The 20,746-nt window shown below is 56.2% G+C and overlaps 1 protein-coding gene across 1 annotated transcript; it reads right to left on the bottom strand.

Annotated features, from left to right (window-relative positions):
- Window positions 1-1,515: 1,515 nt before the first annotated feature.
- LOC141988477 (RING finger protein 112-like) lies at window positions 1,516-13,127 on the bottom strand. Its single transcript, XM_074954276.1, has 14 exons — window positions 13,002-13,127; window positions 11,911-11,988; window positions 11,417-11,732; window positions 10,716-10,931; window positions 10,166-10,303; window positions 9,837-9,941; window positions 9,610-9,660; window positions 8,870-8,926; window positions 8,635-8,721; window positions 8,344-8,473; window positions 8,091-8,221; window positions 7,634-7,687; window positions 5,749-5,823; window positions 1,516-5,175 (listed from the first exon to the last, which is right to left on the bottom strand). The coding sequence occupies exons 2-14, from the start codon at window positions 11,931-11,933 to the stop codon at window positions 4,678-4,680; spliced, it is 1,881 nt and encodes a 626-aa protein (XP_074810377.1). The 5' UTR covers window positions 11,934-11,988; window positions 13,002-13,127; the 3' UTR covers window positions 1,516-4,677.
- Window positions 13,128-20,746: the final 7,619 nt, after the last annotated feature.

The raw sequence follows: 20,746 nt of genomic DNA, 5'->3' as shown, positions 1-20,746 counted from the left end.
AGGAACCGCCTACATATTCAAACCCCGCGCTTTGCACTGCCACAAACCCCGGCAGGATTCCAGTGTCACCTCATCACAGTCGTATCTTCCCCGTCCCAGTGGGAAAGCTGGGGATTGAGAGATGACAGACTGGTCAGGAGACGGGAACAGGGCTGTACTAGAGACACTGAAAAAACCAGGTTCCAGGGTAAACGTCATGATCCTGAAACTGCTGGTGATTTCGGTGTTGCCAGCCGACACGAGGGAGAATTTCTGTCGGGTGGATGGAGACGTTTGGGGTCAGGAATGTGATGTTTGCCTTACAAGGCAGTGTTTTGATCATTTTGGTTCAAATTCAAGACAGGCAGAGCCCCGATGCATTAATATTTTGGGGGGGGCTCCAACTGGGCGCGTTTCTGCTGACGTGCTTCAGACTTTGCCTGAGACAGAATATGGCAACGAAGATTCGCTGGTAGCTACAGAGCACTTCACAAAATGGCCTGAGGCTTCCCCAAAGAAATCCAGAGGCTGTGACAGCAGCTGGGCTCCCAGGGAACGAATCCTTCACCACATTTGGGCTCCAGGGTGAGTTACTCACAGATTAAGGGAAACCCGTTGAAACCCATGTTTTTTGATGGGTTGGGGAGAGTCTAGGCATCCACAAAACCCGGCCACCCCAGCACACCCCCAATCGGATGGGGTGGCTGAAAGGATCAAAAGCACTTCTGGGGGGTCCGCTGGCTCCCTTTCCAGGACAGCACCCCAGGGACTGGGACCAGTATAGTCCATTCCTTTTGATGGTTTATAGTACAGCAGCCAATGAGAGTATGAAGCGTGCCCCAGCCTCTCTCATTGTGGGGCAAGAGCAAACCTCTTGGAGGGAGATCCCGCGGAGGAAAACAGGGGCTATGGAGTAACCCCACAATCCAACACTGAGAAAGTTCACACCGTTGTTGGGGAAAACAGGAGGATAGCCTGAGATAAAATGAAAAGGCTGCAGGAGCATCATGTGTAAGACAGGGGAGGTAATGTGTGACAGGTTCCCCCAGGGGTGCCACCTGAAACTGGGGTACCACTGACCCAGCAGCCTGGGCTCCCTCTCCCACACTGCTGCTGCGACAAGCTGTAGACGGCTCCTGGTCCTACACTTCCATCCGCATTCACGCAGGCAGGGACACACCTAGCTGCAGTTACATGGGGTCTCTGGCCAGCCTCTGCATGACCCAACAACAGATAATCCCCAGCTCACACCCCCCTGCTGGAGTATAAACCCAGAATTCTACCCTCTCACACTGCACAGGGATCTGGACAAAGTAAACTCATTAATATGTTCGCTCTCCCCTCGCTGTGATGCTGAGGTGTTCCCCAGACACTTCACTGAAGGGCACGCTGGTTTAGATAAAGCAAAAAACAAGTATTACCTATAAAAGAGTGGGGAGTGAGGCCACTTGATGATGTACCAGCCAAAGATTCTCTACGGTTCCGGCTCAAGTTGCTGATTGAAAGAAAAGATGACCCAGTGTGCTTTCTAGCCATTTTATTACAAGTAAAACAACCCACCACAAATACAAAGTCAAGAAAACAGATCACTGAGACCAAGCCGGTACAAACTCTACCCAACTGACTCAGCCATTCTCCAGTTGAGGTGAAAATAAGATCAAGTAGCCAAATTAGCAGCAGCAACATTAGAATCAAGTCATCAACGCAATCAACAAAGACAAGAGTGGGATGGGGTGCAAAAATGGGGAATGTCATGTGGGGTGTATTAACGGGAAGGTCATATGTCAGACTCAGGAGGCAACTGTCCCCTTCTACTCGGCACTGGTGAAGCTTCCGCTGGCATCCTAGCTCCAGTTTTCATCACCGCATTTTAAGACAGATGGACACACTGGAGAGAGTCCAGAGGAGCGTGACAAACACGATCAGCGGTTTAAGAAGACAGGGCCTATGAGGAATGGTTGAAAGAACTGGGCATGTTTAGGGAAGAGAAAGCTGGGGAAGGACCTGAGAACAGTCGTCCGATATGTCAAAGATTGTTCTAAAGAGGAAGCTGATCAATTGTTCCCCACGTCCTCCAAGGCGAGGAAAAGAACAACACACTTAGTGTGCAGCAGGGGAATCGTGGGTTGGACATCATAAAAACCGTGTAGATCTAAGGCAGGGGTCTCAATCTCAATTTACCTTAGGGCCAGTGCCAGTCCTCAAATCCTCCCAGGGGGCCAATAATGTCACTCATGCGACCCAGACCCTACCCCCCAAAACTCTGCCCCCCACCTGCCTAAGGCTTTGGATGGGGGAGGAGGTCTGGGGTATGGGACTGGGGGGTAGGCTCTGGGAGTGAGTTTGGGTGCAGAAGGGGTGAGAGGTTGGGATCTGCGAGGGAGTTTGGGTGGGGGAGGGGGTCTGGCATGCAGGCTCTGGGATGGGGTTTGGGTGACAGGTGCAGGCTTTGGGCAGGGGAGGAGGTGTGAATGGCTGGGCTGAGGAGGGCCTACTGGCTGGACTGAGGAGGTGGGGACAGCTGGGCTCAGGGAAGCAGGGGAGAGAGGGGGCACAAAAGCAGGAACTGAGTTGTCAGGGTTTCTTCAACTTTCTACTCCTGGGGGAATTTGTGTGGGTGTCTCGACTGTTACAGAAATACTTGCCGACAGGTATTTTGAAATAAATTACCAAAATAAATGAAACTGGTGTGATTATATAAGGTTATTTTGATAAATAAAATGTGCAGAAATTTAAACTCTGTGCAGGATTTTAAATTTTTTTGGTGCAGAATTCCCCAGGAGCAGTTTAAAGCCCTTCCGCTAAACAGAAGTTGCATCTTCCCTGAACCGAATTACAGCTGATGGTTTCTGTGGAGACTTGTCCCAAAACTAGGAACTCACCATGCAAGGTTCGAAGAGTCAGAACTTCACAGTTATTTAGATCTGGGAGATTACTCTCTAGCACTCCCCATGACAGTCATTTACAGGTGCTCACAGACTCATGCACGCACTCATCCCTACATTGACACCCTAACACAATACCCCAAATATCTTTCCTCCTGTTGGGCACAAAGGAAATTGCTTAAATGCCTCCATTGCTCTGAGACTGTCCTGCACCCAAGACCTGTTGACTAGCCACCTTCCAGCAGAAACCTAACCTCTCCCATTGGACACTTTGCAGACCACAGTCTCAAGTGACTTCTGCTTTCTCTTATTAGGTACCAAGAGGTGCAGCCTTTGAAAACATGCAGCCCTGATATTAGGTTCCCAAGGAATTCTTAGGAAGATAGGACTCAAAGAGCAGGTTAAGGGGTGACTGGATCCCAGTCCATAAGTACCCACCTGGGGAACAAATATTTCATAATGGGTCCTTCAGTCTAGCACAGAAAGGTCTAACATGCTCCAATGGCTGGACGTTGAAGCTCAACAAAATTCAGACAGGAAGTAAGGCAGAAATTTTAAACAGTCAGAACAATTGGAATAATTTACCAAGGGTCGTCGCAGATTCGCCATCATTGTCCATTTTTAAATAGAGATGGGAAGTTTCTCTAACAGATCACTCCAGTTCAAGCAGCAATTAATTCAGGGCAGGATCACGGCCCGTGTTATCCAGGCCTTGGAATCTGTGATGGGAAGGGGCGCTCCCGGCTCACCAAGGCAAAGCCATGATGGAGCCGACCCCGTACCTCATGCTAGAGCGGTCTATGGGATCGTAGGCGCCAGCTGAGGCTGGCGTGGGCATGGAACAGCTGGAGAATACCCCTAGCCCGAGCCCTCGTTGGTTGGAAATCCTCAAGTCCAACTCCTGGATTTTCACCAGTGCCGAAGGGTGGGAGCTGAGCCTTCCTGTGGAGTTGGCCAGACGGTGTCCCCTGCTTGGCGTGCGTTCATGGGTGTTGAACAGAAAATCCTTTAGCTTTGGATGCTTTTATAGCCCTCCCGCAGAATAAATAACGATGCCTGTTTCTTGGATAGCGCTTTCTCTCAGTAGAGCTCAAACCCCTCACCATCTTTCAATGCATTATTATCCTCAGTATACAGATGGGAAACTGAGGCACAGAGAAACTAAGTGGCTTGGCCAAAGTCACAGAGGAAGCCCATGGTAGAGCAGGAAACCCAATCCATGTCTTTCTGTGCCCTCTCCCCTGGACTCGCCTTCCCGCTCAGAGGAGTGGCTGGATATCTATCCTCCAGGACCAGACAACACGGCTGCTGCTGTAGGAACTAAGCCAGGTGCCCACGGTCACCCCCAGCGGATGATCTCGGGACAGGACCATCGGCAGGGCGTTTCCAAGTGCTTTGTGTTGCAGCCGGAGTGGCCCTGCAACGTTGGAGGAAGGCAGAGCGAGAACCAAGGGCTGCAAATTAAAGTGAGAAACTCCAGTTGGAAACGAGGCACCCGATTACTCACAGCGTGGGTGATTCACCAGTGGGAAAGCGGTGGGGGACTCTGTCTTTTCCGGATTCTGAGCCGGACTGGCCGCCTTTCCGGGAAATGATTTAGTGCAAAGGAGATATTGGTCCCAAGGCAGGGGGAAGTGGGTGGCATTCTCTAGCCTGGGTGGCAGAGCAGATCAGACGAGAGGATCTAAACGTCCCTTCTTAGAATCTGGGGGCAATGGCTTCCTGCTCTGGGGTGGCTTCCGGGGGACGTGTCCAGGCCACACTGCTGTCCTGTCACCCCATTCGTCAGCCCCAGATTGTGGGGGGGCACCGATCAGATCAGGGGTTTGTCATCGGATAGATCCTCAGTGCCGTCCTCCTCCTCCCTCCCGCTGCCAGCAGCCTTGGCCCTCTGCCTATCCTTCTGGGCGATGTTCCCACCAACTCCCCCGCCCACGCCCCCACCCACGACAATCCCGGCCACGGCGCCCGTCCCAGCCCCAATGGCCACCGCCACCTCGGCAGCGATGGCAGCGGCGGCGATCCCGGCACCGGCAGCGCCGCCCACCGGTCCCAGGACCAGCACCCCCGCGCCCACGCCCGCCAAAATGGCGAATTTCTTGAAGCGCTTCCCGTAGCTCTCCAGGAAGGTCTCGGCCTCCCGCGTCAGCTCCTCCTCCAGCCCTGTCAGCTGGGCCTCTTTCTCCGGGGCCGGCTCCCGCATGTCCGTCCGGCACCGCCAGAGCAACTGCCCGCGCCGCTCCGCGAACAGCTCCGCCATCTTGCTCGGCCGCACCTTCAGGCAGGCGACCATGTTCTGGGAGTCGCCGTCCTGCGCCCGCCGGGAGAGGAGACGGCCAAGAGCGTTAGAAGGGGCAAGCGCTGCATGGACCCCACCCTCCTGACTGAGATGGGGGCCCCCCTCACGCTGGGCGCACCACAGACCTAGACCGAGATGGAGGCCTCCCCCTTGCGTGGCACACAAACTCAGTGAGAGGCCATCCCTGCCCCAAAAAGCTCACAGGCTAAAACACCCAAGGGCAAGATCATTCTCCCACTTTCATAGATGGGGAAACTGAGGCCCAGAGATTCTGAGTGATGAGTCCAGAGGAGTCTGCGACAGCACCATAAACAAAAGCCAGGAGTTCCGACTCCTGGTCCAGCCCCTGAGCCACCTGGGCCATGACGCCTCCATCACTGCAGCTGGCCACAGGGCAAACTTATTCCCTCCCCGACACCCAACCCCTGTGCAGGAGTTTCAGCCTCCCATCTCTATAGCCACCCTGGGAGCTGGAGATACAAAGTCCCGTCTCCTACCCCAAAGCCCACAGCCAGTGGGGTTGGCCAGGGCAGTTCCCTGGGTTCCCCTGGCTGGGGCACAGGGGCCCCCGCCGCACAGACTCACCTTCTCCCTCAAAAACACAGCGTGGTCTGCGCTGGCCCTGTCCAGGACTCTCTGGTTGTGGAAGATGATGGCCATCTGCACAGGGAGGACAAGGCCGGGGTGAGCCGCAGTTTATGGGGCCCTGTCTCCACCTAGCAACTGCAGCAACCTCATGTAACAGAGCGATGCCACTAGCCAGTGTGAAACTACAACTCCCATGAGCCACCACGGCAGCTCAGCCTGAAGCCAGGCACCCAAACTACAAGCCCCATGATGCATCATCCCCTCCTCTATGGTGCATCATGGGAGTTGCCGTCCAACCAGAGAGCTGATTTATGGGGAGAAAAGGGAGCATGCAGAGCCAAACTATAATTCCCATGAGACACCAGATCAAGTATTTCAACTTTTCATATTTCGCCGGAAACTCAAATTTCTCTTTGGGGGTAAAAAAAAAAAACACATTTTCCAACAAGTGTCAACACACTCCTGAGATGAAGCCACCTCTGGGGAGGAGCATATGGCAACAGCTACACACAACACTGCATAGGGATGGGCTCAACCAGTGCTGAGATGCAGCCACTTCTGGGGTTGGGGGAGAATCATAGACTATCAGGGTTGGAAGGGACCTCAGGCGGTCATCTAGTCCAACTCCCTGCTCAAAGCAGGACCAATCCCCAACTAAATCATCCCAGCCAGGATTTTGTCAAGCTGGGCCTTAAAACTTCTAAGGAAAGAGATTCCACCACCTCCCTAGGTAACCCATTCCAGTGTTTCACCGCCCCCCTAGTGAAAAAGTTTTTCATAATATCCAACCTAAACCTCCCCCACTGCAACTTGAGACCATTACTCCTTGTCCTGTCATCTGCTACCACTGAGAACAGTCTAGAGCCATCCTCTTTGGAACCCCCTTTCAGGTAGTTGAAAGCAGCTATCAAATCCCCCCTCATTCTTCTCTTCCGCAGACTAAACAATCCCAGTTCCCTCAGCCTCTCTTCATACGTCATGTGCTCCAGCCCCCTAAGCATTTTTGTTGCCCTTCGGGGGCTTCTCCAATTTTTCCACATCCTTCTTGTAGCGTGGGGCCCAAAACTGGACACAGTACCCCAGACGAGGCCTCACCAATGTCGAATAGAGGGGAACAATCACGTCCTCGATCTGCTGGCAACGCCCCTACTTATACAGACCAAAATGCCATTGGCCTTCTTGGCAACAAGGGCACACTGTTGACTCATATCCAGCTTCTCGTCCACTGTAACCCCTAGGTCCTTTTCCGCAGAACTGCTGCCGAGCCATTCGGTCCCTAGTCTGTAGCGGTGCATGGGATTCTTCTGTCCTAAGTGCAGGACTCTGCACTTGTCCTTGTTGAACCTCATCAGATTTCTTTTGGCCCAATCCTCTAATTTGTCTAGGGCCCTCTGGATCCTATCGCTGCCCTCCAGCGTATCTACCACTCCTCCCAGTTTAGTGTCACCTGCAAACTTGCTGAGGGTGCAATCCACACCATCCTCCAGATCATTAATGAAGATATTGAACAAAACCGGCCCCAGGACCGACCCTTGGGGTACTCCGCTAGATACCGGCTGTCAACTAGACATGGAGCCGTTGATCACTACCCGTTGAGCCCGACAATCTAGCCAACTTTCTATCCACCTTGTAGTCCATTCATCCAGCCCATACTTCTTTAACTTGCTGGCAAGAATACTGTGGGAGGGGGAGGAGCAGCTGGGGAATAGCATCCCAGCAACACGACACGGGGATGGCTTGCCCGACATGAGATGCAGCCACCTCTCGGGCGAGGCAGCAGTAATAAGACAAAAGTAGGCTACAGTTTTACATCGGAAGTGAATTCAGGAGGAGGGACACACGCCTTGACCAGGCCAGAGGCAGAGACGGGCAGAGAAGGTACCTGAGCGGGAGAGGAGAAGCCGAAACAATGTTTCTTCATCAGATCAGAGAATGTCTGCAAAGCAAGCACAAGAAATCACTATACAGACTCCACAGGGCTTAGAAAAGTGGGAACATGGGGATGGCTCGCCCTGCGCTGAGATGCAGCCACCTCTGGGGCAGGGCAGCTGGGGAACTGCCATAAGACAACGGTGGGAATCAGTTTGGTGGCGGAAATGAAGAACTTCCCTGGATGATTTAGGAAGGCTCGGTAGAATCATCCAAGCTGGGATTCTGCTAGGCTGTAAATACAACCCTCATTCTTAATTAACAGAAGTTCAGCAAAAAGAGCTAAGGCCCCACCCTGCTCCCCGCAGCACAGCGCCCCCTAGCGCCACCATGAGGTATTGGGGCCAGCGCTGACTGCCAGGGGAGAGCGTCCCCTACTGAGACGCCATGCCCAGCTGGCCAATCCCCACCTTTATCTTGGTAGCGAGCTGTGACCCAGTCACCAGCGCCCCGTGCCGGTCCCTCCAGACGTGTTGACCGGCTGAGGCCACCAGACCGGTGACGTAGTCCCTCAGGCTGTCCCGGAAATCCTCATCCATGTCTGCGAAGGGGAGGGACATGGCAATGAACCCAGAGCCGGAGCGTCCCCCCATGGCCCGTTCCCCGACAGAGATGGAGACGCCCCGTCGTGCAGGCTCAGAGCCACTGTCCCGGGTCCGTTACCTCTCAGGCATCCCTGGCTTCCAGTCATGATCCGCTTGCCAGGGAAGGGCATCAGGTAACAGCGGGTTTTGCTTCTGCTCAGCGCTTCCAGGGCCTTGGGGTGTTTCCAAGGGGACCTCGCCGCCAGCATCTGCCAGAGCCAGGGGAATCAGCAAAGTGAGACACCAACAGAGGGAAATACTCCAGGACCCATTCCCTGTTCCCCTGAGCCAGCCAGGCCCTTGCCCTGGGGCCAGATCGGAGCCAGCAACCCCCAGAGGGCAAAGGCGCCGTGTCAAGCCCCACAGTCACCTGTCGGACGTCTCTCAGATGCTCCTTCCCACCGTCCGTTCCAAGGACCGGGGAGTTGCTCCAATCCCGCACCAGCAGGTCTAGGTGCTGCAGGGGAGACAGGACAATCTCAGGAGGGGAAGGCTGAACCCCTCAGGTTTGGGGCAGGGAGTGGCTGGGGCAGTAGCATCCTTTGCAGTCGGACAAGGGGATTGCATGGGGCAGGGTGGAGGGATGGGGGGGAATGTCGTCTCACCTGAATGGACTCCAGCCCGTATTCCTTTCCCACCTCTTCGGCCACGTGCAGAAACATCTGCAGAGAAGAGAGAGCAGGGGGCTGAGATCCCTGGGGCAGGGAGGCAGCATGTGCCCTGGTGGCAGGTGGGGGTGGAAATCCTACCAACAAACACCCCCCTGCCAAACACCCACCCACCCACCAACCTGCAGCTCCAGCTTGGTCTGGGTCTGTTCCCCGGGGTCCCAGGGCTTTCCCCCTCTGCTGCAGGGACACCTAGTGGCCAAAGAGCAGAACTGCAAGTCAAGGTTCCCCTCCCCCCTGCCCCATGCCAGGGGCTCTGTTTGCCCCCCGTGCCCACCGACGGTAGGAGCGGAATAGACCAAGATGCCAAATATTGAGACTTTCCCAGAGTCCTGGCAAAACCCGTGTTCTCAGTCGGCATGGAGCTCGGGCAGGGGCGAATTCCAGACCCTGGAGCAGCACAGAAGCTGGGCCTTGCTGGATACGGCCCCAGGACTCCTGGGTTCCATCCCCAGCTCTGGGAGGGGAGTGGGGTCTAGCAGTTAAAACAGTGGGGGTGGGGCCTGGAAGCCAGGACTCCTGGGTTCTATCTCTGGCTGTTCCACAGACTCCCCATGTGACCTCAGGCAAGTCACTGATTCTCTCTGGGCCTCAGCTTCCCCAGCTGTAGAATGGGCACACTACCCCGTTGGGGCTGTAGAAGAATGGCACCACGTCCTGCCCTCCTCCCCCTTCACCTCCAGATATTCTAGATCGGGGTCCTTTAGCTGGCTGGAAACATTCAGGATCTGCAAGTCATCAGAGAGGACAGGGTTAGAGACAGAAACCAGCACGACCCTCTCCCCCAGCACAGCGCCCCCTAGTGCCAACCTGGGGCATCGGGGCCGGCCCTGGCTGCAATGGGAGAGCGCCCCCTGCTGAGCCCTGCCCCGCTCCCTGCAGCACAGCGCCCCCTAGTGCCTACCTGGTAGGAGCCAAGCAGCATGGATAGGGTGGAGAGTTTGACGCTGGTCTCCCTGTCTCTGGCGATGTCCATGGAGCCCTCGGTGTCAACCAGCAGCACGGCCACCTGGGGGGGGGGGGGAGCCACGGGCCAGTGTCTCATGCCAGCTCCCCACTCTGCCCCCCACATGCCCCAGCACCAAGTGAGACCCAGCCTCTGGGGGGCACTGTGTTCCCTGACTCCCTGGTCTCCGAGCCCACCCAACCTCTGTCTGCTCTGCTTCCCCAAGTAGAGATCTGCTGCGGTCACTCATCCCGCCACCCCATTTCCCCACCCCTCTTCCCACTCACCTGCCCCCCCTCGGAGGGGACCCAGAAGGGCTGACTCCACGCCCACACCCCCTTGGTGATGCTGCGGGCACCAACTCGCCACTCGAACCCCTCCAGGGGCTCCTCCTCCCGGCCCATCCAGGATCCATCCTTCACATCCTGGCGGGGGCGGGGGGGAGAAGAAGACATAGGGAGTGGCGCAATTAATGCGGGAGGTCAGGGGGACTGTGGGTATTTTATTAGCAGGCAAGTAGCATGGGGACCAGTGCACTGGAAAGATGATAGACAGGCAGACTCAAGCTGAGACAGACACACAGACAAGGGTCTAGACGGTCTAGTGAGTTAGAGCAGGGGGGGCTGGGAGCCAGGACTCCTGGCTTCTATCCCCAGCTCTGGAAGGGGAGAGGGGTCTAGTGGGTTAGAGCTGGGGGGCTGGGAGCCAGGACTCCGGGGTTCTCTCCCCAGTTCTGGGAGGGGAGGGTGGGGTCTAGTGAGTTAGAGCAGGGTGGGCGGGAGCCAGGACTCCTGGGTTCTCTCCTTGGTTCTGGGAGGGGATCAGGGCTGCACTCACCAGGCTCTGGAGCCGGCGCAGCAGGTAGTTCAGCAGGAAGGATTTGCCCCGGCGCTGCTCCCCGACAATGGACACCAGGCAGATGGGGGCGTCCCCCACCCCACCCTGCTCCAGGCAGTGGCTCAGGGCTTCCTTGTCCAGGGTCAGGCCCCCTTTCTCATCCAGACACACCAGCTGCACCGGGTGCCCCGGCTCTGGCTGAGCCCTCGGCCCCGGCTGCAGGAACAGAGCAGGATCAGAGCTGGGACCCCACCCCTGAGCTGGTGAGTCCCTTCTCCCCCGGATCAGAGCCCCATTCCCACACCCTGGACCAGCCAGTCCCACCATGGGCCACATCCAAGCCAGTGCCCCCTAGAGGGGAGAGGCCTTGTGTCCCATCCTCTCCCCCCCCACTTCCAGCTAGTCCATGTCCCCTCACCGGGGCCCCCTGTCTGGAGTCACAGCCTGTTAGCTCAGGGCTTAATTTCTTATCAGCGGGTCTGAGCCCTGAGTGCCCAGCTCCCCGCTTAGCAGCCCAGGGACCTGAGCGGTTGCTAAAGGGACACAGGAATCCCCTTAGCCGGCCTTCCCCCCGACCCCAAGGCCCCAGCATGGAGATAGGGGACACTGTGCTGCAGGGAGCAAACTTGCAGCTGTTCCCCCCCTGCCCTGCCCCAGAGGTGGCTGCATCTCTGGACCAGCCTCAGGTGGGCTGCACTCACCTCAGGCCTCACTGTCCCTGTTGCTGTCAATGCCTCTTCACGTGGCAGGTTTCTGATTTTCTCCACCAGGCTTTTGAGACGTGTGTCTGGGGTCGTCCGGTTCCTGGAGCAGGGAGCCCGGCACTCGGGGCACTCGTACCCCCAAGCCGAGACCCCGCTCCAGTGAGCTGCGAGGCAGCCCTGGCAGAAGTTGTGGCCACACTCGATGGAGACGGGGTCCTCCAAGATGTCCAGGCAGATGGAGCAGGTGACGTCCTCCTGGAGTCGATCCACCATCCCCTCTGGAGCTGGCTTCAAGGAGGGGGGTGGGATCAGCCTGGGAGACACACAGCAGGGGGCCTGTGAGCCAGGACTCCTGGGTTCTATCCCAACTGGGGGGGGTGGGGCAGGGGATTGGAGTCGAGTGAGGGGGGGGCTGTGAGCCAGGAATCGTGGACTCTAGCCCCAGCGCTGGAATGGGTTACACCTTAATTGGGTGGGACTGGAGCGCTTACCCTTTATTATTTGCATTTCCCATAATGCCGCGGGTGACAGGCTGGGCTCCACCGATCTCCACTCCTCCTGGCTTGGGACTAAAACCAAACTCAGTTGGAGAGCTGAGTCAACAGGACACCAATGGATTAACCCCCTCACACCCACTGTGCTCAAACAGGAGGGCTGGCAGAGGGGGAAACTGAGGCACAGAGCAGGGATGGGACACTCCATGTCCTAATCCCAATTCTTGAGTGCTGAGTTCCCCAGGGCTCTCCTTGTGTACTGGGGACACCCCCATCCCCACTAGCACCCCAAGAAATGAGCAAACTCTCTTTGGCCAGCACCTCATGCCACAGCCCTACTGCACCCAGGACCCAGGGGGTCCAGCTCCCCTCCCCATTCTAACCCACTCCTTCCTCCAAGCGATGGGGAGAGAACCCAGGAGTCCAGGCTCCCAGCCTCCCTGCTTGAACCCACTAGCCCCCACTCCCCTCCCAGAGCTGGGGAGAGAACCCAGGAGTCCTGGCTCCCAGCCCCCTCTGCTCTAACCCACTAGCTCCCACTCCCCTCCCGGAAAGGGGAAAGAACCCAGGAGTCCTGCCTCCCAGCCCCCTCTGCTCTAACCCACTACACCCCACTCCCCTGCCAGAGCTGGGGAGAGAACCCAGGAGTCCGGGCTCCCTGGCATTAAACACTACTCATTTCCGTCTCTGTTGCAGGAGGAAACCGCGCGTCCCCAGCCGTCGCACCTGGGGAGAGCCCGCTGCCATCCGCGCCCCCCTCCCCACCGGGGCGCAAGTGCCCCGGGCGCAGCGGGATTTTCAGCCGCTCGGGACTTTTCAAGCAGCTCTCGGGCTTGGCGGCCGGGCGCGGCTCGCTGCGAGGGGACCCGCGGGGCTGCGCTGGTGGGGCGGGGGCCGGGCCCCAGCCAGAGGCCGGGGGTTGGCCGGGATTTGCCTTCGGTGGCCCCCAGCTGCCGCTGGTTTGAAACCAGCCACTCAAATCTCAGGGGGGTTGTCGGGCGACGATCCTGCCCCGTGGGAGTGGTGCGGGGGGATAGACTGGAGGGGGCGATTCTGCCCCCCCGGGACGGTCGCTGGCCCCCCGTTACCTGTCCCACAGCTCGCTCTGCCCGTGTCCAAGGTGTAATCCTGGGGAAACGAAAGTAAAGTTTCTATTTCCTCCTGCCCAGCGACCGGGCTCTGACCGCGAAGGAGATTGGCTCCCAGGGCGTGGCGAGGGCGGTAGCCAGCGGGGAGGGTGTGAATAGCCACTGGTAGGTGGGGCTGGGGGGAAGGGAGCCAGGACTCCTGGGTTCTCCCCCTGGCTTTGGGAAGGAAGTGAGGTCTAGTGGTTAGAGCAGGGGCCACTGGGAGCCAGGACTCCTGGGTTCTCCCCCTGGCTTTGGGAAGGAAGTGAGGTCTGGTGGGTTAGAGCAGCGGGGTCTGGGAGCCCGGATGCCTGTGTTCTCTCCCTGGCTCTAGGACGGGAGTGGGGTCTCATGGGTTAGAACGGAGGAGCCACTGCCAGCAGCCGAGACTGGGGGCAGGCCCACCACTGGGTTCAGAGCCATGCGGAGGCTGGGGATGGGACTGGAGCAGAGCTGGGGGCGGGTGCTGCTCAGACCCAGACTATCAACAGAAAAAAAGGGGGGGCGGATCCAGAGATCTGCAGCAATCGCTACAACAAATGGGTAGCAAATTCCTTCTTGGGGCCGGAGCAGCTCGATCATAGAATCTCAGGGCTGGAAGGGCCCTCAGGCGGTCATCTAGTCCAAACCCCTGCTCAAAGCAGGGCCAACCCCAATTTTTGCCCCAGATCCCTAAATGGCCCCCTCAAGGATTGAACTCACAACCCTGGGTTTAGGGGGCCAATGCTCAAACCACTGAGCTCTCCCTCCCTCCATGACGCGGGCCGTGCTGGGAGCGTGGACGGCGAGAGAGTTCCAGCTGAGCTGCCGCCCTGGCCGATGAGTGTTGGGGGCGCGGGTCCGATCCAGGAGGCACCCGGACCATTTCAGGTTTGACGGGGTCCCTGCCAGGCTCCGGGTGAGGGTGGATGGTGCAGAGCGGGCCTTGCAGACTGGGCCTGAATCTCCTGTGGAGTCTGGGGTGGGGGGACGGCGGAGAGGGGGCGGAGAACGGGGTCCCTGGATCCACCCCCATGCCTGCCCATCCCTCTCTGTCCCACCCCGTCCTCCTCCCCCCCACACACACCCTCATCCTCTGCTCCAGTCCCCACCCCCTTTCCTCCCACATCCACCCACCCCACACTGGCATCCGTTCCCCTTCCCAGCCGGCCACACCACACCGCCGCCCACACACACACACACACACACACACACACACACGGCAAAGCCTATGCGGGACCCGAACCTGTGACACAAAACTCTCCCGCCCGAGCCAGCGGGCCACCCCCTCCGTCTGCAGCCTCCTTGACCGACACCAGGGGGCAGCGTCGGCTCAGGGCTCCTTAAGGCCGGCCGCCATGGGGAATTCGCCAGTCTCCGGGGGAGTTTGTGCCACCCTGTCTGGAGCGGCTCACAGCCGTGAGTGCCAACCTCAGGGCAGCCTGGGCAGACACCCCAACCCGGAGGCCTGCCGGTAATGAGATTTTGCCATGCCAGGAACAAATGGGAACTCCTGGACCCCTAGAAAAGTCACGTCACGGACAGTCTTAGACTCTCCAGGCTCTCTGGCCACCCGGGCAAAGTGGACTTCGTCATGAAGGGTCATTTCCACCCGAAATCACACCCCGCTCAGGTTGCTCCCGGTCCCCAGAGCCCCGTCATCTACCCCAGTTCAACTGGTGCCCTAGATCCCACATCACTGATGACGCCTCTGGCCAGTCCTGGTGCTATTGACAGGTTATGAGCTACCAGCTAACACCTGAGAGGGACAGTGCTGCCCGTTCAAATCGTCCTTCTGGGCGGACCCAGGAGTAACACCGGAGGGTCTCTGGCTTCAGTCTGGCCCCGTGAGCGTTCAAACAGCAAAATTTTCCACGAAGCTTTGTGATGGCCACAAGTTTTAGAGTGCTTGGCTGGGTTTATTTCAAGGTGCAGCAGGAATCCCAGGACTCCAGGAGCATGGGGCTTTAGACATGGCGCGATAGCGCCTTCCCCCGGGGGATGGTCTTACTTCCTGAGTAACAGTCTCCCCAGCTGGTGACCCAGCATGGCTGTTTGCAGGGGAGGATCAGAGGGGCCCGGCAAGCAGAGGGGGCAGATTTCATCTCTGAATCGCACTGGCTTCGGCGGCTGCACTAGGGCGACATCGGCTGAATGGCTGCACCTCTCGTAATCAGGATAGATGATGATCTGGTGCATGGGGGATCGGACCTGGCTTAGGGAGGGGTTGGAGAGCTAGTTTCTAACCCACCCACACACCCCCGCGCCCCCCAGGGTTCACAGAATAGGCAGGCTGAGGACCGGAGATGGGGAGCAGAGAGAAAACAACGATCAGTGGGGGAAGATGGATTGTAAACATGGGCAAAAATGCAGTGGGGTCCGGGGTGGAGCAGCAGGAAAAATACCACCCACAATAACACACAGGGCTCGTGTGGCTGTGAAATGCAGCCACCTCTGGGGCAGGACAGCAGAGGAAAAACTGCCCAGTGACGCCACACGGGGATGGCTTGCCTGGTGCTGAGATGCAGCCACCTCTGGGGTGGGGCAGCTGCAGAACAGCTGCCCATAACCCCGCATGGGGATGGCTCTCCCAGCAAGGATCCAAGCAGGACATCTGCCTGTCCCCTCGTCCCTCCCCACCCCAAGTGACTCACCTTTCAAAGCAATGAGCTGCTGACACAACCCACTGGTCTGAGATGAGGGACCCTCTGCAACAAAGACAGCCGAGCAAACGGATGCTGACCTGTCACAGTCCCTGGACCCATGGGGCACCCCCCGCCCCAAACATTTCAGCCAGGGATCCTGGACTGGCGACACACCGGGGGGCAACAGCACCGACATAGGGTGAGCAGAGAACCCAGGAGTCCTGGCTCCCAGCCCCCCCTGCTCTAACCCACTAGACCTCAGACCTTTCTAGAGCCGGGGATAGGTCAGACACAGGGTTCAGAAGTGACCGTGTTACAGACCACGAGACAAACATCCAAACTGAGCAGTGCAGAATGTAAGAACTTCAAAGGCCCGGCAAAAACTTTCCTCTTTCTGTTTAGACTGTGGTCACTCAGGGTCTCTGCAGTGCCTGGCACGATGTGACCGCGCCCCGCGATCTCAGTTTCTCCTCCTGTGATACTCTTCCACTTCCACTTTGATGAACGAAATCTCGCACCCAGCTGTGACCAGTGACCGTCACCCACATGTGAAGACTCTGGCATGGAAAACAAACGTCTATTTCCAATGCAAAATTTCAACTTGTTGTCAAAGAAACCAGCCAGCAACATTATTGGCAAAGAAGCCAGAAGCGTCTCAAGCTTTTGGTTTTTAAAAATAAATCAGAAAATCCCCCTCCCAAATCACACACTTTCTGTGGAACAAAAATCTGTTGTGTCCAATACCTTGTTTTTCCACACACACACAAAAACAGTAAAAGATCCTTAGAAAACAGAAAATTTCAACTTTTCATAGAAAAGCCAAAAACCTGACAAGTTTGGGCCAAAAACTCAAATTTTATTCCCCCCCACCCCCACCCAAGGAATCAGACACTTTTCAGGAAAACTTCCCATTGACATTTTAATTTCCCTTCAAACCCTAGTTCAGCTTCAAATCACCCATTTGCCATTGTCAAAAACCAAATTCCTGTCAAAATCCCAGTGCCGAGGAAAACTTTCCCACCCAGCAGACACGTTCGGTGAGCATCTGGGTGGGTTAAAATTCACGTGTGGAGAGAATCTCCCATCCGCCCCATCTGACCAGAAAGCCAGGCGGCACCCTGGCCTTTTCCAACTCTTATCCTAGTTGCTCCAGACAAGACAATTGAATGCAAAACTAGTTCATTGATATTTCTCAGAACAGCAGGTTTGAAGCAACTCCAGCATAATATTTCCTCCGATTTTCTCATTGGTGCCTTGCCATACTTGTTAACTTTCATGGCAAACACACAGAGAAGTTAGCTCAAACCTAAACAGCCTGTCTGGAAGGTACCAACGTAACATGACTTTATTGCTTAGAATCCAGCTCAATAACACACAAGACCCGCAAAACAGAGGAAAACAAAACAGGCTGCTCCTTAAAAAGCAGAGAGGCACAACTGGATTGGCCTTACTCTAGGCTGGCTCTCTGCAGAAATGTCTCTGATAACAGGCTTCTTCACAGAGCCCCCTAGCCTGCCAACAGGACCCAGAAACCCACTGAGAATCTAAACTGATCGCTCGCAATTTTAATACCGTTTCCAACGCATCACAATCGTCATCCACAGGGGGCACTGTAAAGCCAAGGGCATGTGTCTCATCCTCACCCAAGCCCTCCACTGCACCACCTGCGCCGGAGGGGTCCTATCTCTGGAGATGGGGAGCCAACTCCAGTAAGCTGGCAGACACCCGTCTTTCACGGGGCTTATACAACTAACTAGGGCACTGTTCTAGGATGACTTCACCGTTGATTCCCAGGACACAGAAGACCCTTGTTGCCAACCAGCAAAATGTTCATTGTTTCTTTACAAGCAACTCCAATCTCAGCCCTGACAAACTCATAAGAACATGAGAACGGCCACATTGGGTCAGACCAAAGGTCCACCTAGCCCAGTGTCCTGTCTGCCGACAGTGGCCAGTGCCGGGTGCTTCAGAGGGAATGAACAGAACGGGGCAATTATCGAGTGATCCAGCCCCTGTCATCCACTCCCAGCTTCTGGCTCTTGGAGGTTTAGGGTTGACCCAAGCATGGGAGCCATCGAAGGGTACAACGTCAAGAAACACTGTCCCCGCCTCTGACCTTTAAGACCCTGCCCACCTGTAATCTCCACCCCCAAGACTGACACATGACCAGAAGCATGGGGTTCAACGGGGTGGGAACCGACCTGGGGTTGGATAAATCTAAACCCAGGGGACTGACAGCTGTTCCTTCCCTGAAACTCGGCAGCTTGAGGCCTTCCTAGAGGCCCCGGAGGCCCTGGCCGGCCGTGCCTCAGAGAGCAAAGATGAATCAGGCCCAGCGTGGTTTTGCTCAACGCCAAGACGCATTGCTCAAGAGGACCCCGCGCGGGACGAGGAAGACAGCTGTGCGGACAGAAAGAAGGCCCTCGGCCCAGAAGCTTACGGAAGATCGTGGGGGCTGCGTTAGGGACGCGCCGGGCCAGCAGCATCATGACTGCGTGGACTTCAGAGGATAGAAACTGCCAGTGCCGGGACCTGTGTGCTGACCTGGGCCTGGGAAGAAGCCGTAGCTTATCCCACGCAACGTCTGTGCTTCACCCACGAAAATGTAGCCCACGGTGTCACCTTGGTAAACGCTGTGCAAAACGCGAGCGCCCCGGACAGTGGTTTAAAGAGAATTAGCCAGTCGAAGGATCCCGGCTTAGGGCATTATACTGCCTGGCCGATCCGCACAAACCTCACAGAGCCCTGCTGAGGAAAAAGAGGATTTGTAAGAAATCCAAAAGGGTGAAGTCAGAGGATGGTGCCGGGATGAAATGTGAGATCAAACCTAGGAAACCTTGGCATCTGTGAATAACAATATCTATTGGAAAGGCCACTGTGACCATCCGTGTGTCTGTTACGGGGGCCTTAGATAAGACGAAGGGTTTGATGGGGCAGGTTGGTTTGTTTTCAAGGGCTGTATGTCGGTCCAATACAATAGCTTGCCAGATCCCGGCTATTTAAGAAAAAAGACGGATTCCCAGCCAAGAAGCTGAAACGCCTGCAGGAGAAACGGGGGTGGGGAATAAAACCAGCAAGGTGAGTTTAAAAGACAAGCTAGGAGCTCTCACATTTTGTGTAAAGCCCAGACGTCTGACACACCCGCTTGAGCTCAACAGCGCTGACCCAGCCCCATCGACCCGCCCAAGGCACCTCGATCACCTGCCGTGGATCTATAAGACCAGGCCTAGGGGTGACTCTCCAACCCAGATTTCCTTCGCTTTCCATCAGGGTTGAAAATATTAGATCCTGCTGGGGGTTGGAAAGATTGTCAGTAATTAGGGCTAAGGGGCATTCACCCCCCAAAAGCGGGGCGGGGAGCCCAGATTGGTAGTAAATCAGACAGAAGCTCAGGAGTTTATACACCCCTGTGGGTCATAAAATCATAGAACCATAGAAGATTAGGGCTGGAAGAGACCTCAGGAAGTCATCTAGTCCAACCCCCTGCTCAAAGCAGGACCAACACCAACTAAATCATCAGGTGTAATAACCCCTCGGGAGTTCATGGCACGCTCCGGGTCAGGCTTTCTAGCCTCGCAAAGTCACTAAACGGTTGAAAAATCACATTATTTCCAAAGTCAGTGCCGGGCTAACCCCACACCGACACGTTGCCGGGGGTCGCACACCTCCCCTGTATTTATAAATCACGCTGGAAGAACAAACTCCTCCCTGTCCAGCATTTCAAAGCGAGGGGCGATGGGGGGGGGCGGTATTTGCTGTGGCTCTCCAACGTCCATTTCAACTGAAAACCAAACCAAACCGTGAAGCGCCGAAGTAACAGGTTGAAATGGAAAAAACACGAAGACCTCCATTGGATGGTGGTGGGTGGCCATTTACTGCTTGGGGTGCTCTGGTCTGAACTGAAAACAGAACAATAGATTGGGACGCTCTCATTCCACTAGCCCCACCTCCCAAGAGATCCAGCAGCTGAACCATGCAACGTGCAGGAGGTCAGGCTAGATGACCCGGATGGTTCCTTCTGGCCTTACGGTCTATGAGAAGTAGCTGGATTGGAAAGTTTTGGGGAGAAGCCCCATCGCTGAGGGGGGGCTCTTCTGCATCAGCCACTATTTGAGCCTCGGGGTCTCTCGCGAGCGGATGGGAACCCCGCTCCGTGGGCTTTTCGAAATCAGACTCTCCGCGATCCCACCCCTCGTTCTCAGTCATAACAGTGTGTTTTCTCCTCCCTGCCCCTTCCACCTTTTCTACGTTTTTGGTTTTTTTTACAGGGACTCTCGCCCATAGTTTCGGCAGGCGCCTCTTTGTCCCCCAAACCCTGCAAATCCAAACGCTCGTTCCACCTGCCGCCGCTGAGCGCTCCCTCTGCAAGTCTGCGCAGGCCCTCGTGTGTTCAAACCCCGTTATCCGCACGGCCGTGAGCCCCATGCCTAGGCCCGCGTGGTCAGTGCTACCATCTCCTGTTAGAAAAACCCAATTTTTGACTGCCACCAGCATAGACTTTGTACAGTTATCGGTCTTTCCAAGTCACTCAAAGGGTCGGCACTCAGGGACAGAACACCCCTCATCAATGTTAGCTCCCAATTTCCAAAATCCTTACTGCTGGTATTAATGAGAGACAGAGGAATTATTGCAACAGTGTTTTTGCAGCCCGTAGCCACCCTGGCACTGTGTGTGTTTGCAGCCCTATTCACCACCCTAAAGCGCACACCCGCCTTCATGTTTTTGCTCACAGCTTTCTCCGGGCTCGGTGCGGTGTCAACCGCAGAGGAGCTGAAGGTGTGGCTGCCGTGCTGATTTTTGAGTCATTTGTTTTGACTGGCCAGAGCCAAGTTTTGTGTTACCCTGATGCTTTGTCTGTGCTCGTCTGCTGGTTGCATTGTTAACGGGCTCGGCAGATTCCTGGTTGTTCGGTGCTTCTGCCGGCCACGTCTCCGTAGCTCTGACTGCAGCAGGTCGGGAGAGTCAGACAGGATTGATTAGCGAAAAGATGTTCCAATTTAGCATCAATTAAACAATGTTCACAAACAAACCCTTAACTCTGTAATCTATAATCTCTCCCTCTCACCAAAACACACCCCCACC

The sequence above is a fragment of the Natator depressus genome, chromosome 6, assembly GCF_965152275.1.
Source record: "Natator depressus isolate rNatDep1 chromosome 6, rNatDep2.hap1, whole genome shotgun sequence".
NCBI lineage: Eukaryota > Metazoa > Chordata > Testudines > Cheloniidae > Natator > Natator depressus.
The sequence above is the reverse complement of the archived record's forward strand: the minus strand, read 5'-3'. Positions and strand labels throughout refer to the sequence as shown.

Bases quoted from the DNA above. Each gene is read 5' to 3' on its own strand.
- LOC141988477 (XM_074954276.1), bottom strand. From the start codon at position 11,933: ATGGGAAATGCAAATAATAAAGG. The intron at 11,733-11,910 runs GTAAGCGCTCCA...TGTGTCTCCCAG, and splicing joins GGAAATGCAAATAATAAAGG to GCTGATCCCACCCCCCTCCT. The intron at 10,932-11,416 runs GTGAGTGCAGCC...CTGTTCCTGCAG, and splicing joins CAGGGACAGTGAGGCCTGAG to CCGGGGCCGAGGGCTCAGCC.